The 18,499-nt window shown below is 34.1% G+C and overlaps 1 protein-coding gene and 1 non-coding gene across 5 annotated transcripts in view; one reads left to right on the top strand and one right to left on the bottom strand.

Moving 5' to 3' along the window:
* Positions 1 to 441: 441 nt before the first annotated feature.
* DYNC2H1 (dynein cytoplasmic 2 heavy chain 1) overlaps positions 442 to 18,499 on the bottom strand; it is a 290,676-nt gene continuing 272,618 nt past the window's right edge. For all 4 annotated transcript variants that reach the window (XM_070624815.1, XM_070624816.1, XM_070624817.1 and 1 more), the window contains 2 exons: positions 9,910 to 10,026; positions 442 to 988 (listed from right to left, as the gene is read on the bottom strand). In XM_070624815.1, the coding sequence (XP_070480916.1) occupies positions 830 to 988; positions 9,910 to 10,026 (276 nt within the window). In that variant the 3' untranslated portion in view covers positions 442 to 829. The remainder of the gene's footprint in view (positions 989 to 9,909; positions 10,027 to 18,499) is intronic.
* Positions 18,243 to 18,430, top strand: LOC139084346 (U2 spliceosomal RNA). The gene has a single exon (XR_011541694.1). It is a non-coding gene; the product is annotated as a U2 spliceosomal RNA (small nuclear RNA).

Below are 18,499 nucleotides of genomic sequence, written 5' to 3'. Positions count from 1 at the left end.
TACATAAAAGAGCCAAAAGAAAAGCCAGTATAACAATATTAATATCAGATAAAGAAATTTATAGTGAGACTATTTTTATGTTTCACTGTCTATCATCTCTTAAATCTCTTAAAAGCAGAGACAGTGTTCAAATTTCTCATAAACTTTAAAATTAGAAAACAAAATATATTTATTTAAGCTTCCAACCATTGTGGAATTCTACTGTTTCACAGAAACAAATGGTAAAAAGTAATATACAGGAGAAATTACAACTTTTCATCGTTTAATTATTGTATTTGTAAAAGTTTTATCCTGGTTTCTGTGCTATTTATTCCCCATTTCTTTTGAATTACTTTGAGATGCTGTAACTGAACTATTTTAATTAAAGTATAATACATTCTTCAATGTTTAAAAAGAGAACATATATATGTATATCTAAAACCATGAAAAACTGAAAAAATATTAATGAGCTTACATTTTATTAAATAATTATGATACAAAAATGATAGCCAAAATATTTATTACTGATTCCTTAAATACACTATTTTAAACCTCTTACTTAAAACATTAAAATTTTGAGCCAATGGAAAAGTGAACTGCCTCACAGAAATATTTACTGTTATAAAGGGTACATCATTTTAACATGAACTTCATTAAGATACTACTTTAAAAGGTGCACAATGCTGTCATTACCCATTAAAATAAAAACCCAAGGCAACCAACAACATAGGGTAACTATATGCTAATATTTTGAACTAACATTTCACATGTAGACTGACAACATATTTTATTTAAAGCTTAAATAAAAAATGTTTCTTTTTGCTAAGACAGCTTTTGTTGTCATTAGCTTCTACTGGTTTTTTAGAAATAGAGCTGCTCCACACTGAATCCACTGGTCTTGGTTGCCCCCACACGGAACATCAATGTTGGTTACCACGCGATCCCTTTCAGCACTTGTGTAAACAGGCAAAGATATGCACTCCTCAGGGGAATATGGACCATATGAACCCTGTTTAAAAAGAATTAATTTTGTTTTAAAATACAGCAATATACTCTTTTGAAGCAGATGACTAAATAAACAAAGGCACAAACACAAACTTTCCCAAATAATAATATTTATTTAACATTTTATTACGAAATATTTTGAATAAAGACTAGCATAATAAACCCCCGTGACATAGCTGCAACAATTATTAACTCATGGACAATCCTGTTTCATTTTATAACCTTCCCCTTGCCCCAAATATTGGAATATTTTGAACCACATCCTGCACATTATAAAATTTTATCTATCAATACTTAAATATGTCTATTACTAAATTATAAAAATATCACACTATTATCACACATGAAAATATTAACAATTATTCCTTAATGTCACTTTATATCCATGATCTCATTATCCTATAATTTTTAAAAGACTTTTTGTTAGAACCATAATTCAAATAAAGCCCATATTTTACATTTTGTTGATGTCTCAAGTCTCCTAAATTTATAGATTTTTCCTCCTTTTTTCCTTGTAATTTGTTTGCTGAAGAAGCCATACCAAAGAATTTTCCACAGTCTGACTTTTGTTGGCTCCATTCTCAGAGTATCCGGTTCTTCTGTTCCCTGTATTCTTGCAAAGTGGATCTGGAGGTGTGCTCAGATGCAGATTCAAAAACACCGTGTAGGCGGTACTGTGTACCTCCATTAAGAGGCTTATGTTTGGTCGTCTCTCTTTTCAGATATTAGAAGCCACTGACAATCATTATTACATTCAAGATTAAAAAATGGTAATCTAATTCTATCGTTCCTTTTTCATTTCTGGGCAGAAATATATCGTTTTAAAGAGAAACTTCGACTTATCAATCTTTTGATTATCATGAGGTACAGTTCATATGGGAAATGTTGGATAAAATGCTATCTAATTTCCGTTTATTCATATGCTTTCAAAATAAGGAATTTGTTCCCTAGTATACCATAAAGGTGATCAATGACCCTCCCCTCCTTTTTAAAAGTACCATTATGAACTGGTAGGTTAAAATATATTTGATATACTTCAATTTAATGCAGTTGTTATCTTATTGATGTTCAAATTCTCGGTCTTTGCACAGTGGGAACTCTGTAAGTTGGCTCCTGAGCTTTTTTTGATGTGTCTCTAGTCATCTTCAATAGCTTTCTTGCTTTCTAGTATGTTATAGGATGTTACAAGCTCATCTTACACATTTCCTGTTCCAGAAATCAAATTAGCTGTTACTCTAAGGATCCTTGGTTCCTTTAATGAGAAATAGTCTTACAGATTGGTAATCTGGCTGCTAGGTATGATCTATCATTCTCCTTCTAGGATTTTTCAGTGACTGGAGTTTAGAAATACACATTTTTAAAGAAAAACATCATGAGTTCATAATACTATTTCCAATTCAAATTTAGGATTGATGCTTTTCTGAACTTATATAATTTTATTCAATTAATGAATTATATCTTAAGAGTTGGAATGAAACTTAAGAGAAAAGTTAGACTCATTTCAGAATTTTACAAGTGATGAATCAGAAACCTACGGAGAATTTACCATGGCAACCTAGTTAGGAAGTGGCAAAGGTTTCGGCGTATGAATATTACCACCTAAAGACGCTGTTATAGTTATTTTTCAAAAGAGAAGACATTTATGCAAACAAAACATTTTCAGGTTCTGGAGTACTTGTCTAAGAAGTCCTGACACTAAGTAGGTTACTCTAAGCATCAGTTTCCCTATTGTAGGAGAAAGATAAACAACACTTGTCCACCTAATAGGATGTTGAAAGAATCCAATGACGTAGTAAAGAGCTCAAATATAAAGTATTATTTATCCACATATCACTAATTCTTTGGACTACACACACACACACACACATATATCTTTTCTTTACTCCCTAATTCTCACACCAACTAGAAAAAGAATCCCAGCTTTTTAGCATACACTACATGTTGTGGATAGTGCTATGATGGAAATAGAAATATCTTTTCCATCATGGAAAAATTTAAAACAAACATTCTATTAAGTCTAAGTGGACATCATATGAAATTTCATTATCTTTTCCAATCCTCATATCTCTCCCGGACACATACGCACACAAAAATACTATTCTGACTCTTCTTGTCCTTGATATGAATCAGTTAAGTTCCTTTGAAAACTCATTTATTCCTAACATTCTTAAACCTTAACCTAATAATACAAAATTCATTCTTTACAGAGAATCATCGTGCAAATAGATAAAAAGGCAATCTGCCCTGAATTTTTCTAATTTTTCTCTATGTTTGTATTGATGATTCTGTCATTTATCCATTCATTTAACAGCATTTTATGTGCTAATGCTGTGCCTAGAATTATAAAGGATAAGCATTTCAGTTATATACTCAAATAGAGAAAATAATAATCATCTTTGAAGCTTAAAATTTAGTTTAGAAAACAATACATATCAAATATACACGATATAATTTTTGGAACAATTGGTATTTTAGAAAATCATTATAAATGAAACACAACTCTGGGGTATGTTAACAAGGATTAATGGAGAGAATGAATCCTGAGTTGAGCCTCAGAAAAAAATATAGGATTTGGAGTAAAGAGAATTTCAACCATTATTAGTCATTGCCTAATCGCTTCCCTCTTTTCCAATTTTGCTTAAATGGCAAAGCTTTAGAATTCAGAAATTCCTGCAATTTTCATAACTCCTTAGCCATTCTTAAAGTTAATAACCTAGTACAAGTTTTCTTTTCGTGTTGGCTTTAAATTCTTTAGCAAAGGGCAGGCAAACATCACATATTTGTTGGACTGAAATGATCTGAATCTATGAATGCCTATCTATAATTCCAGGAAAGCTCTTAAATTATCTTCTTTTGCCACCTGATATATGCTTTTCTTCCCATAACTTCTATGGTCAAAAATGAAAACAGAAATATCTCATTTTAATGTTTTACACTGCTATTCATTTCTATTCAGGAGATTTTCTGTATATCTCCTCATTTAAATGCCAGGCAATTTTCTCTTTAAATTAGGAACTTAACAGTTAACGCAAAGTTGATTCTTTGTATATTCACTAACAGTTTACTAGCTTATGTATATATTGCCAAATCCTTCCAAACCTGCTTTTGGTTGTAGGCCTTTTGTTCATTTTAAAGTGAGGATACAAATTTTTCTACCCAAAGCTACAGTTAAAAGCAAAGCACCACAGTTGCTTCTTAAAATTTTGCTTGTCATTTCTCAAAATCTCTTAAATGGTTAATGTTATAACTTTCTGTAAAAAAGTCAAATGGACTTGCTCTTAGGTCACCAATAAATAAATACCAGAGTAGCAGGGCCAAGTACCTAGGCATTCTCACCATCAGAACAATATCTTGTACAGATATTGTTTAACTAAATTAAATTCTTAAGACACAATTCCCTCTTGAACATGTTTCTCTTAGACAAAGTATAAGACCCTGCTTGGCTGAAATATTTAGATGAAACTAAAATTTTATTTATTTGGCCGATGTCAGTATCATTATACTAAAACACATATGAAGGCAAATCAAAATATATTTCTCACTGGTTTATGCATAAAGTCGAACTAACTTATTCTAATACATACCTTCTGAACTTTTATGAATCAAGTCAGTGAACAATTATTTTTAGAAAAGAAGATATTAGGAAATCAGAGCTTTAATGTACATAAAAGTGGCATAATTTAGTATTACAATTCTGGAAAAAATAAGTATCTCAAGTTAGGAAACAAAATAACTTATGAATATTTTGAAAGACTGTTCTGTCAAGAATGTCCAGCTACTCTTTAAAACGTATTTTAGTAGAGAAATACTTACCCTGTATTTTTCAATAATATGCTGCTAACAGCATTGCTTTCATAATAAGTCTTTAAGGAAAAAAACTGTCACATAGAAAAAGATATTAATTAAATATTATTTTTAAACCAGAGTGCATACAAGTCAGAGCTTTCAGCGTACACCTTCTGATATACATGGTGATAATATTTTAATATAGATAAAAGTAATATAAACTAAAGACTGTTTTTGTGAGTGGCTTGTGGAATCATTTTATAGTCATATTTTCCCTGGAAATGAAATTGTTTCTGAAATTGAATTGTCAATTGCGATGCCTACTGGAAGGTCTAGGCCTGTGGGGTTCAGGCTGGGGTGCAGCTTCCAGGTCACTGTGGGGCTGATAAACCCTAAGTAGCATTCTTTACGGGAAAAACAGAACAAAGGAAAATGACTTCCTGTGGAACGTCAGAACAGAGCATCCTCTGACTGACCTATTCCATAACGTAGCGTTTCCCAAACTGTATTATACAGAACACTAGGTCGAGATGAAGGATGGGGCACAGGTGCATGAAAAGGCTGTGTGGTAGGTAATCTTTGGGCCTTCTTAGGATTTTTAATATTCTCAAACACATCATGAATTTCCAAGGGCAGGTGATATTTTGTTTATTAAATTTATTTACTCAAATTTTCACAGAGAACCATTATGGAATAACGTATAAAACAGTTTTGGGGAAATGCTTCGGAGAAGATGAATGTTTTTTTGGGTAAAATCCCTTAGGAAAATCTTAATTTGGACCTATATTAATTTAACCACAAGTATTGAGCTGAAAGTGGAACAACTTTAAGAACTTGCATCATGAATGAATGAATGTATAAATGAATAGTGTGAGTATAGGTTATATTATCTTAGTGTACATAGATTAACAGTAAACAGAAACACCAGGAAAATATTTTTACCAGCATTTTACTGACTTTTAATTCCCCTTGAGAATTCCTAATTCTAATTTTGTTAATTGGCAAAGCATATTGTATTTACAATAGAAGCAATAGTAGAGGATATTTGTTGCTAATATCCTTTGCCAAGTATTACCACATCCTAAAACAATATCAAAGAAGTCCTTCAATCTTATGCAAACTAAAATGTTCTTTAAAAAACAGAGGTGCTATCTACCTTACTGCAACATTGTGCAAATGACTGGGTTGTTGGGCACGTTTCTGCTGAAATGAAGCTATTCGGGACTACTAGGTGCCAGATAATACTGTGGAAATAATTTGTGAAAAGGCTTTCTTCTGGCCTAAAAGGGATTAGTCATTTCATCCAAGTTTATCAAACGATTCTGGTCTTTCTGCAATGAAGCAGCTGTAAGAGTAAATGGCAAAAGTAATTCTTTTTCACTGCCTTACCTAAATTGATGTTGATGCTTCTTTTGATTTTATGCTGGTTCCCTCCCTCCCAGTAAAATGCATTAAAATGTTAATGTCCCTCCCTTAGTTCTGTAAAATTTATTAAAAATAGCTACAGCTGCCTTAAAAAAACACTTTCTTGAACAAAATAATGTTTAACTCAAGCCGAAGTTGCAGAGTTTAACAGTTTATGTAGAATAGGCAAAATATTTTGTTAAGGGGCCAGATAGTAAATATTTTAGGATTTGTGGGCCATTTGGTTTCTGATACATCAATTCGACTTTGCTGCTGTAGTCTGAAAGCAGCCGCAGCCAATATCTACACAAGTGGGCATGGCTGTTTTCCAAACAAAACTTTATTTATAGACACTGAAATTTGAATTTCATATAATTTTCACATCATGAAACATTATTCTTCTGAGCTTTTCAACTATTTAAAAACATAAAAACGATTCATAGCTCACAGGGCTACAGGCAGCACACTGGATCTAGCCTGTGCGATTTAGTTTTCCAAAATCTGATTTATACTGTTAGGTTGTTTCAGTATTAGGCCTAAGATTTAAGAGTGACAACCCGGATTTGAATTTTAGTTGCCCACCTATTAACTACGTTACCTGGGTCAAGTTACACGATCTTTTAAGCTTCAGTTTTCTTAGTTTAAAATGGAGATAACAGTTCCGATTTCAAAAGTTTTTGGAAGGTCTAAATATCTTGTATTCTCAACACTTTTCACAGTGCTGGGCACACAATCAATACGAATAAATGCTAACTGTTATTGTTCAAACACTAGTGCTACCATTGCGGGATCCATGACAAACCACTTCCCTTACCTGATTCTCAGTTTCTTCATCAGCAAAACAGAAAGAAAACCTGCTCTATCAAAGTCACAGGATTGCTATGAAAGGTATATGTAATTTTACCTCACTCTGTGCCAATCACCCACCTTCTCACTGCTAGACTCATTTTCCAAAACTACAAATCTGATCTTACCACACTCCTGTTCTAAATTCTGAATGGCTTCCTACTGACCATAAGATGGTCTAAACTCCTTGGCATGGCTACACGGCTTCTCATACTTGGTCTTGGCTTTCTTTTCTAACCACATCCCCTATCACTCTCCACATGAACCATACATTCCAGATGTACTATACTTGCAGTTCCCAGAATAACCTACGTTCTTTTCATACCTCCATGCATTTAAACATGCCCCTTCTATCCGGAATGCCTTGGCCCTACCTTTTTTGAGTTTGTCCTCGAACTTTTCTTACTCATGCCATGACTATATTTCTGAAAGAAGCTGCCTTCTCTCTCTGTGAGGGCATCTGACTTTCCCCATCTGCTTACACATGATAGAGCTGAGGCCTCCCTTATTTGCTGGCACTTTATGTAAACCTCTATTATTGTACTTCTAACTCTGAATTGTAATAGTTTCTTTCCCTGTTTGCTCTCTCAGTCAAGAGAAGACTCTGATGGAAGAGGTTTATTTATCTTTGTAACCTCAGTGTTCAGCATAATATATGGTATATAGGAATGTAACAAGTAATTAATGATGACTAAAAGCACTTAGTAAAGTATAAAGCACTATACGAAATAAGATAATCATCATACTAATGTGAAACATTTTAAAATATTGGCATCAGGATAAGTTAGACTTACCATGTATGAGGCACTGTGTTGCATACTTCACACACACAGGAAATTATTTAATCCTCAACATGGTCCTATAGAAATATGATTATCTCCACTTTCAAGTGAGGAAACTGGCCCAGTGAGCTTAGGTAACTTGCCCCAAATCACCCTGCTCACAATTTGGGGAGCTGGGAATGGAATTTAGTCTGTTAGACTCCAAAATTTTGTGTTCTGAAACACTTAGTAATATGCCTCATATTCTCTCCTTCTCAGCTGATATAGGAAAGAGTCTGAAAGCAGTGAGATTATATGGAAAGAAGAGGCTCACTGTGAAGGAAGAGGGAGGTGGGGACGCACCATAAATCTTTCCATTACGTGTCACGAAGAAGTGCAAAGGCCCACGGGGAAATCTCTTTTATAAAAATAATAAAATATTCATATTATCTTTTAGCCATCTCTTTCATTGGCTAAATACTCCAATTCATTTTACCTCTCTTTACATGAGTTATTTTCAAGTTAAATTAATTTTTAGCTTTCTATTCTAATCCTGATCTTTTAAAGTGTGAGGAATAAAACTGGATAGAAATAATATATGAAGTAAAATATTCTGGAGGGATAAATTCTGAGTCGTGTAATGTCATGTTGCTTTTCATACAACTCAGTAATGGACTGGCTTTTTCCATAACAACATTACATTCCTGATTTGCATTCAGCTTATGGTCGATTATGTGGTAATGCTCCAGGTCATTTTCTTCTGCATTCATGCCTACTCGGTTATTCTCCATGCTCTATTTTTATCCCTGGGGTTTGTCATTAAGTGAACTAGTTTATACATGTCCTACTTTTTTCCCTATCAAGGTCATTATATAGCTTTTAATTTTGTTTGCCAGAGAATTAACACTTCACATAGTTTGGAGTCATTTGAATTCATCTCTGTCATCATATACAACTTTACTTGTTATGGTTACAACCCTTAGCAAATTCTACGTTTAACTTTTGTATATAACTTTCAATTTGGTTCACCCACCCAGTGTGTGTAATCCATAATTTATCAACTTTTTGATAGAAATTTCTTATAGGAATTAACAGTCAGATTGAAATAAAATAAAGATTATTTCAACTTCTTTCTCTGTGTGATATCTCCCTCTAATACTAGAGACAATGAAGCTGACATGAGGAGGAAATGGGGGCTTTCACAGAAGTGGACGATCTTTTAGCTCTCTGTGCAATGACTGCTAATTATTGCTGCAGCTTTATGAGTTTTTTTTTAAATAAATATTCTGATGTGTTGATTTTTATTTTACAAAGAGAGTTACAATAATTGGGAAATTTAATGACTCTTTCCCAATAAGAAAACTCATTTTTCTTGTAGTAAGCAGTATATGAAACAGTTTTGCTGGTCATTAGATATAGAATCAAAACTTTAAAGTTTATCCACATATATTCACACTTAGATTTTAAAATTTTATTGTTGTTTTCGTTCTGTGCCTCATCTATATCTGTGTCTTCCTTTAAAGGCAAATATCCCCCAAGTTCCACTGCTGAAAGTTCTTTCAATAATTGAAGGTTTTAAAAAGGGAAAAAGTTAACCAAGTAAGTCTTTGTCAAGCCTGTTTTCTTCATCTGCCTATCAGCAGCACAGTGTCACAGTATGATATAATGTCTTGATACCGTCAATATCTGCATGCCTAACTACAGGGAAGTCATCTAACCCATGTGTGCACACATTTCCTCGTTTGAAAGTGGGAATAACAAGATCCCTTGCAGGGCTGCTCTGAAGAGCATATGAGGTAAAGTAGATAAAGCATTTAGCACATTGCTGAAAATAATAGGAACATAATGCATGGTAGTTCATACTATCATTAAAGGCTTTCTTACTAGGCTTAAATTATTTAGAAATTAAAAACTAAAATGTTATTCTTTCTACAACAAAATGAAGATTTTAAAATGTCCCATACATCTTAAAAATTATAAAGGACACAATATTTTTTGACTGTAAATTTGTTCAAATGCAAGAGAGATTAGAAAGTAAACAAAAAATACATAGGTGAAGAATATCTGATTGAAAAGATAAAATCTAGAATGAATTTATTAAAACTTGTATCTGTTAAAAATGTATTACCTGTGGAATCCAGGCCATAAAACAAGGGAGAACTGATGATACACTAGGAGAATCATGCTGATTTTCAGAAAGTCGATTTCCGTCAAAACTGCAACCTTCTAGTAATAAACCGCTGATCTGCCATGGAAACATATAAACCATTAAAATATGTATTAAAGCCTGAAATGTCAGGAGTTACTGTATTATATTTTAAAAGAAAGGCAGCACTTTGCATTGTGACTATGTATTACAAATAATGTGAAAACAAAGATTATGGTATTTTATCTGTGAATAAAAAAGGTGAAGACCTGGACCAGTTTTCACTGTGAACTTTCTTTAGATTGAATTCTCAATTTTAGTGAATATTTTAGAAAAAAGTACTTACAAATGTTATCAGTTATATAACTGCAGGTGCCTTGGCACTAGATTAATAGAAATATAACGGCAAAAGGTAAAAAGTCATTCTTTCTCCAGGAGGGGGAAAGAAAAGCATAATTAGAGAACAAGAACATGTGTTTAGAATCCTGACATCAGTTTTTAAAGAACAGAACAAAGTTCAGAAACTTTAATGCAAAAACTTCTTGACAAGCCATGCAGAGCTGAAAGAAGAATAAAGGACAAGGAGTTAATCATCTTCTCTAAATTGGCCTTGGTATAAATTTAAGAAATTGCAAAAATAAAAATATAATTATTTGGTAATATTAGTTCACATTTCTTATTTAAAAGTGTTCATTCTTTCAGTTTCTGCAGTGTTAATCTACCCTGAGTTTATCTAACAGCAAAAAATGTAGAGTCAGTATTTTGAATTCAGAGCCATATCCATATTCTCATAATTTGAACTTGATAGAAAATATAAACAATCTTATAAATTTACATAGTACCTTTAAGTTTTAACATACTAAATGAAACCACTGTAGAACTTGAGAGACTAGAGAACACTTTAAGTTGGAAGAGTTAAAATCATTTTCAGCTGTATTATATAGTCAGGGAATGGATTAGGTATGAGGCTGTACTAGGAGAGTATGCCTTGACAAATAGTTTTGAACAGCTAATTTTACAGTAAGTTGCTGTATCCCAGAAAAGATAAGCAACCTGTTTGCTAGTGAAAGATAAAATAAAAATAGAATATAATATAGAGTAGATATATAACATAATATAGGGATAAAAATGGAATTATTGAATACTTAAGTTCAATATTCTCTGTCCTATACCATTGATATGATGACATACAGGCCACTTCAAGAGTTGCTGAAGTATTTTGGCCTTGAAAAAACGTAAATAAAAATTTAGAGAGTACCTGCTAATTTCAGTGCTAGAAATTCTTCAGGCAAGATAATTCTTTTAATGCCTCTCTGAGAAATTTTATTGAGTTTTGAGCTTTTTGTCTCTACGGAAATTTGTAAAAGTAGTCCCCACTGACAGTGCCACAACTTGACTATAATATGCATATACTGAGACATAAACTCATCATTTTCCTCTGCGAACCAGGAGGTGGGAGGGGTGAAACATACTATTCTCTGGAGTCCTATTTCAGTAATTGGCACTATTGACCAGGCAGTTGCTTAATCAGACACCTGGGAGACATTCTTGGCTCCCTTTCCCGAACTTCCCACATGCCATAAACTACCAAGTCCTGTCACTTCTAGTAAACATCTTCTAAATTTGTCCTTTTCTCTCAACACTCTCCATCAATACTCTATTTTGGAATTTAAAATAAATTTTTGGAATTTAAAGACATTCTTTTTCCTTAAAATGGAATGAAAACATAAGAACGTCAAAAAGCAATATCCTATTGTTTATATAATAAAATGATAATATATCAGGGATTAGAGTGGTATCAACAAATGGTAGCTTTGTTCCAACTGGAGTTCTGCATTAAAGGAAAGAGTAAAATCAGACAGGCCCAAAATATTACCTTTATTATTGAAAGAGAGATTGGAGAGATAACAGGTCGCCAGGCAAATGGACTTCCTAATAATAAACTCAAGAATTTGGCGGGCTTAACTTCTAGTTACAACAGTATTAAGCTAAGGATCCAGCTGCGTGAGGTGCAGAGCCTGCCCTGAGGGAGCAGAACAGAATGTGTACACCCAAGAGAAAAGCATACAGAAGGCGCAGTATTCGGCCCTGGGTTTCTATTTCAAACTCATAATCTGATAAAGTGACGCCTTTCCTGGGAAGAGAGGAGTAAGGTAGAGAGAGTCTAGGGGTATCAACATTAGTAAATATCCCTCCACACAGAAGAAAACAGAAGTGGGAAATAAGAATTCTCCTCTAACAATATATTTAAAATACTTGGAAAATTGCCTGATATATAGTAAGTGCTCAATAAGTATTAGCTATTATTGTTTATTTAATCTAATCCATCTTCTAATTTCTAGACATTTAGAATGATTTTAGATAGTGTGTATCCATTTAAGTGAGGCTAAATAAAAGCTTGAGTGGAAATCATTTGGATAATTCTAGTCAAAAAACTTGCCTATAATATGTAATTTTGCAAAATATTTTCCAAATTTATTCTAGATAATTGAGTCTATTCTACCATTTGATTTATACATCAAAGAGCTAAGTGATGTGTTAGGGCATGCTTTCTAATTTCATCAATGCTGTACTTTCATTCTCTTTTTCACCCCCATTAAATGATAAACCGTATTAAAATACTCTTTATACTTATGCATATACTTATGGGTCATACTTCATACTCCACTAAAAGTTTGTTAGAAGTTTATTTTAGCCATTAGTGCCTTATTGTGCATGACACATATCCCTTGGATGCAAAAAACAATTATTGAAATGAGAGTTCATTTGTTTATGTTATATTAAAAGAACCACATTGTTGAGGCTGCCTCTTGACATCTGTACAAATGTACTATTTCAGTCAAACACAAATAATTAAGGGATCTAAATGTGCATCTCTTGTCATAAAATCATTTCCTCTAATTATTCTTGTTTTGCTTATAAATGCATAGCTTTCAATTTATCAGAACAGAACCAGAATAAAATCATTAAACCAAAAAGAAGAAATCTGTACTCAATGTTATTCACATTTGAACCTCTAATTAAAACAGCTGAAAACAAAGGGGCAATCGCAAAAGTATGAGAAATTAAAAAAAAAAAACACATTTAGTTTTGTTTACAGTTTCAAAACCACTTATTAAGGGATAGTGTGGATCAGGCAGACCAGAAATGCCTAAGTATATTCCAAATAACCAACTACAATACCCCAATCTATTTTGAAAGGGCTATTCACAATCTTACTCAACTCAGCTTCTTGTCTCAAAAGGGGTTATCAACAGCAACAGTACTGACTTTGTTCACTAAAAACAGGATTAAAGCCATTAATTTATTTTATATGATCTTGAATTTCTTGAACACTTCTGATTTTAACAAGTGAATTTCATGTTAAACTCTGAGTTTTGTTTTGGTAAGTTATCCTATGGCTTTTTTTTGCCAGAACCTTCCTCTTAAAAATTAAAAAGTATTTCAAACACACAGAAAATCTTAAAAATATTTTTAAACCTACAAGTTCCTACCACTCAGTTTAATTATACTTTAACACACAGCCACGTTTGTTCCACATTTCTAAGCAAATAAACCATCACAGATATAGCTGAAGTCCTCTGTGTACACCTTGCCTTTCCTGTTCCTCTTCTGTGCTCACCAAACCTAGTCATTATCCTGAATTTAGTTTTACATAGTTGTTAAATATATATGTATCCATAAGCAATAAATGGTATTGTTTTTCATGTTTCTGAACTATACGTAAAGGGAACATTTTACATACCATTTTGTAACCTACTCTTTCCCTTCATCACTGGTCTAGGTGCATCTTTTTTTCTTTGTTTTAAGATTGGCACCTGAGTTAACATCTGTTGCCAATCTTATTTTTCCCCTCTTCTTCTTCCCAAAGCTCCCCCAGTTCTGGTTCTGGTTCTGGTTCTGGCTGTGCTACCACCATGTAGCACATGGTGGGATGTGTACAACCACGCTGGGATGCTGCCTCAGCATGGCTTGATGAGTGGTGCCATGTCCGCGCCCAGGATCCGAACTGGTGAAACCCTGGGCCGCCAAAGCAGAGTGTGCGAACTTTACCACTCAGCCACGGGGCCGGCCCCTAGGTGCATCCTTTTTGTTCTTTCATTTTTAACAGTTTCAAAGTATTTCGTTGTATTAACATACAACAAATTATTTATCCATACAACAAATTATTTATCCATTCTTCTGCTGATGGACATTTAAGTCATTCCAACTGTTTACTATTATAGCACTGCAATAAACATTATGGTATGTCTCCTTATAGACATCTGCATAAATTTCTCTAGGTACAAAGATGAAACTGCTGCCTTGACACATATGCTCACATTTTATTTTACTTAATACTGGCAAATTGTTCCCCAAGTAATTCTACCGATCTATGTGCCCGTCATGTACAAGAATTTACATTATGCCACAACCTTGCCAATACTTGGTTTGTTGAGACTTATAAATTTTGCCAGTATGGTATCAAATTTTGGGTTTAATTTCATTTCCCTGATTATTGGTGAGAACAAGTATCTTATGTTTATTAGCCATTTAGATTTCCTCTTCATTTAAGCTGCCTATTAAAACCCTTTGCCTACTTCCCTATTTCCCCACAATGGGATTGCTTTTAAGAACTAATTTGCAAAAGTTCTTTACCTGTTTTAAGCACTAATCTTTTGTCATTTACAGAAGATGCAAATGTCTTTTCCCAGTTTGTGGCCTGTATTTGTATTTTCACTTTCTATGGGGTCGTTTAACTTTAAGGTGGCAAATTTACCAGCTTTTTCCCTTAAAACTTTTATTTTTGGTGTGTCTAAAGAGATCTGGAATAAAGATATTTTCCAATGTTTTTGTTTCTAAAGGTCTTCTTTTCCAAAAAGGAGTTTTATTTCCGTAATTTAGCTTCTTAAACCATTCATAATTAATTTTTGTTTATGATATAAGGTTTGAATCAAATTTTATAATTTTCCCTGAGTGGCTAATTGTCCCAGAATCATTTATCGAATAGTTCCTCCATTCCTTCTCTGATTTGTTTCTGCCATGTTTCCAAACAGACTTGAGTCTGTTTCTCGACTTTCTATTCTGTTCCATTAGTTGCTCTGTCTTCCCTTATACCAATACCATACTGTCTCAATTACCATAGCTTTAGATGAGGCAAATCTTGAGACTGTATTCTTTATTTTCACATCTATTTTTGCTGTGCTTGTTCCTATAGCCTTTCCACATTGTGGCAGGCTGCAAAATATGGCCCCCAATTCCTCCCATCCTAGTATGTATACCCCTTTGCAATGTAAACTTTGCTGCTGTGGGGACCTGGAATTGGCCACCCCAAGATATGTCTCTTTGGCATCAGGATTATTTGAGGCTGATTGCTTTTGATAAACTGGGACAGGGAAGGAGGCTCTGAGGAATGGAACTTGCCCTTCCTTAGGACACATTTACATTTGTAAGGTAAATCTCTATCTGTAAAAGGTGCCTCCCTCTCTGTACCAGGAAGAAGAAAGGCGATGACCTACTCTCCAAAAACTCTTAATCAATACCAAAGGCAATGACTTAAATCTGCATTTTATTGTGCTAGTCTGGTAACCTCCTGTAACTGACTTCCCTCCCCCTCCCAACTTTGGCATTCCTTAAGGATTAAGCATCTTTCCTTAGGCTAGGAACCCATTGCTGCTGCGCTCACCTGTGACCGCCCAGCTCCAGACATAGACTTGCCTCCTGCTACGCCCACCGAGATAGCAGACCATTACCTGCTGTGTCCATCAAGCACTGTACCGACAGGGCAATCTTGTGACTATTGTGGGAGGGACATTTCAATCATATGTGAAACACCCTGTTTGGGGGCTATATAACCACTCTGTGCACCCCACTTCTTCGGTGCCCTTTCTTCCTTCGGGAAGAAAGGCCCCGGGCCATGGTTCCTCATAAAGCTTTGTTTAATTTTCTCTTGCTATTCTGTCTCATGTGAATTTAATTCGTTCTCCAGCTAGAAGAACCCCCATTTGGGGAGAGGAAATGTCCTCCTCCCCTACACTGCTTTTCCATCAGGAGGTGGAGTTTCTTTCCCACCCCTTGAATTTGGCTGGCCTTGTAACTTGTTTTGACCAACACAAAGTAGAAGAAGGACTGTACGCAACTTCTTGAAGCCAGACTTTGACAAGCGATTTTCACATACTGAGGTATATGGCATGACTATTTGGGTTCAAAACTGGTTTGGCTTGAATTAACAAGCTTGACTTATGGCCTATCAAACATACATTGCACATCTGCTGAACCATTAAAGTAAAGAATGAACTCTCTTAAGATAAGAATGCAGACTCCCCATCCTACACCCAGACATTAAGGTCACATTGACCTGCTAATTTGAAACTACATACCTCTTTGAAACTTTAATGACAATGGATCCTGGGTGTGTTTAATATATGTTCTTTGTTCCAAAAAGATATAAGATTGTACTGAAAACCATGCTTCTCTGGAAGGCTTTCTAAGGCCTTCCAGGGTTATAATCCTCATTCGGGCTCAAGTAAAACTCATCTTATTTCTTCTATCTATAGGATGGCTATTGGTTATTTTGCGTCAACAGCTTTAAGAAGCCCTGCCCTATTGGAATGCTGCACTGAGATTACCATGTAAGAAAGCTCTACTAGTCTACTGGAATAGGAGAGGCCATTTGGCAGAGAACTGAGGTACCCCAAAACATAACTAGCACCAACTACCAGATATGTGAGGGAGCCCAGGATGGACCCTCCAGTCTAGCAGACTTAGCTGAAAGCCAATATAGAGCAAATCTGAGTAAAATCAGCAGAGAAACTGCCCAGCCAAATGACAGAATTGTGAGAAAATAATAAATTGCTACTGTTGTAAACCACTAAGTTGTGGGGTGGTTTGAGCAAATGCTCACTGAAAATATTAATTTACACCATAAACTAAAAAGAAAAAATTTAGGATTTTGATTGAAATTGTATTAAATTTTTAAAATTGATATTGAGAATTTGACACCTTTAACATACTGACTTTCTATATGTGAACATGAGTGATATTTCCACTATTCAGCTCTTCTTTCACGTAGTTTTCCATTCCTTTATTCTCAAATTACCTGTGTAGTCATGATTTAGATGTATCTCTTTAAGCAGCATATAACTGGATGCTATCTTTTTTCCCAATCTGATAACCTTTTCTGTTTTTAAACTTGACTTTTCTTTTTCCTGTCCAAAGTCCCAGTATACAGTTGTATATCCCAGCTGTAGGTTATTCTAGTTCTTCTATGTAGGGTGCCACAACAGCATGGCTTGATGAACGGTGTGCAGCTCTGCGCCCAGGAACCGAACTGGTGAATCCCGGGCTGCTGAAGTAAAGCATGCAAACTTCACCACTTGGCACGGGGCCGGCCACTCTATCTTTTAACTGGTGAGGTTACTATGTTTATTTATTGTTATTAGTCATACACAATATTTGGAGTTATTTCTACTATTTTACATCTTTTTCCTCCTTATAATTTTTTTTTGCTTAATTTGTCTCCTTCTCTGCTATGGATTATATATCTATTTTTAAGTGCTTAACCATATGTTTTAAATAACTAGAAAATTTTCTAATGAATTCTAGTAAATACTTAAGTATTCAGTAATTCTAAAGATGACACAGATTTTATTGTAGCATATTATTCCTAATCTAATTATTCCTGTTTAGAATTTTAGTTTTAAACATAATAAAGTTATGTTTTACAGTCAATACTTCATTTAAATTACTTAAATATGTTTCTTAATTTACAGAAATATTAATATTATCTTGGTAATTTTGGGGTTCACTATTATTTTTGGTATACATTGCTTTTTCTTTGGCTTTTTTTTTTGTAGAAGTACATGTTTTAATACTTCTTTTATTGAGGCTCTGAGAGTAGTAAGCCCTTGTGGTCTTTGGGTTTCTGGAAATGTCTTTTTATTGCTTCTGTTATTGAATCATATTTTAGGTGGGAATAAAATCTGAAGTTAATTATTTTCCCTCATCAATTTGTATATTGTCTTCTGGCATCTATTGTCCTGATGAGAAGTCAGCTTGATGTTTTTTGTTTTTGTGTATTTTGGGGTTCTTTTCATAGGAAATCTGACTTTTCTACACAGTACCTTTTATGATTTTTCTCTTTAAACTTGATATTGTATAGTTTTACTATAGTATGACTAGGTGTGAACTTGAATTTACTTTTCTTTATTTTCTGAGTATTTTGCATGTGCTTTTCAACTGAGAACTCTAATAATTCTCTGATTCTGGAAAATCCCTATCATTTTAAAAATTTTGCTTCTCTGCCATTCTGTTTTATACTCCTAGAAATACTTTTTATTGCTTCTTGGCCTTTTGGCTAAGATCAAGTGTAGTATCTGTTCTCATCAGTTCAATACCTGATACGTCCTCCATCTGAGGATAATATATTAAACGGATTTTTGGAGCAGGCAGATGGAATAGGTGCCTGCTACATGCACTCACGCATCGGTGGTATTGCAGTACCTCCAGGAATGGCACACCAAAAAAACAGAAACCCTTTTAGAAGTTGGATAGTCTCTTAAACTATCCTCTATATCTCACGACATCTCTTTCC

The sequence above is a fragment of the Equus przewalskii genome, chromosome 6 (assembly GCF_037783145.1).
Source record: "Equus przewalskii isolate Varuska chromosome 6, EquPr2, whole genome shotgun sequence".
Lineage (NCBI taxonomy): Eukaryota > Metazoa > Chordata > Mammalia > Perissodactyla > Equidae > Equus > Equus przewalskii.
This window is presented reverse-complemented; position numbering and strand designations above follow the sequence as displayed.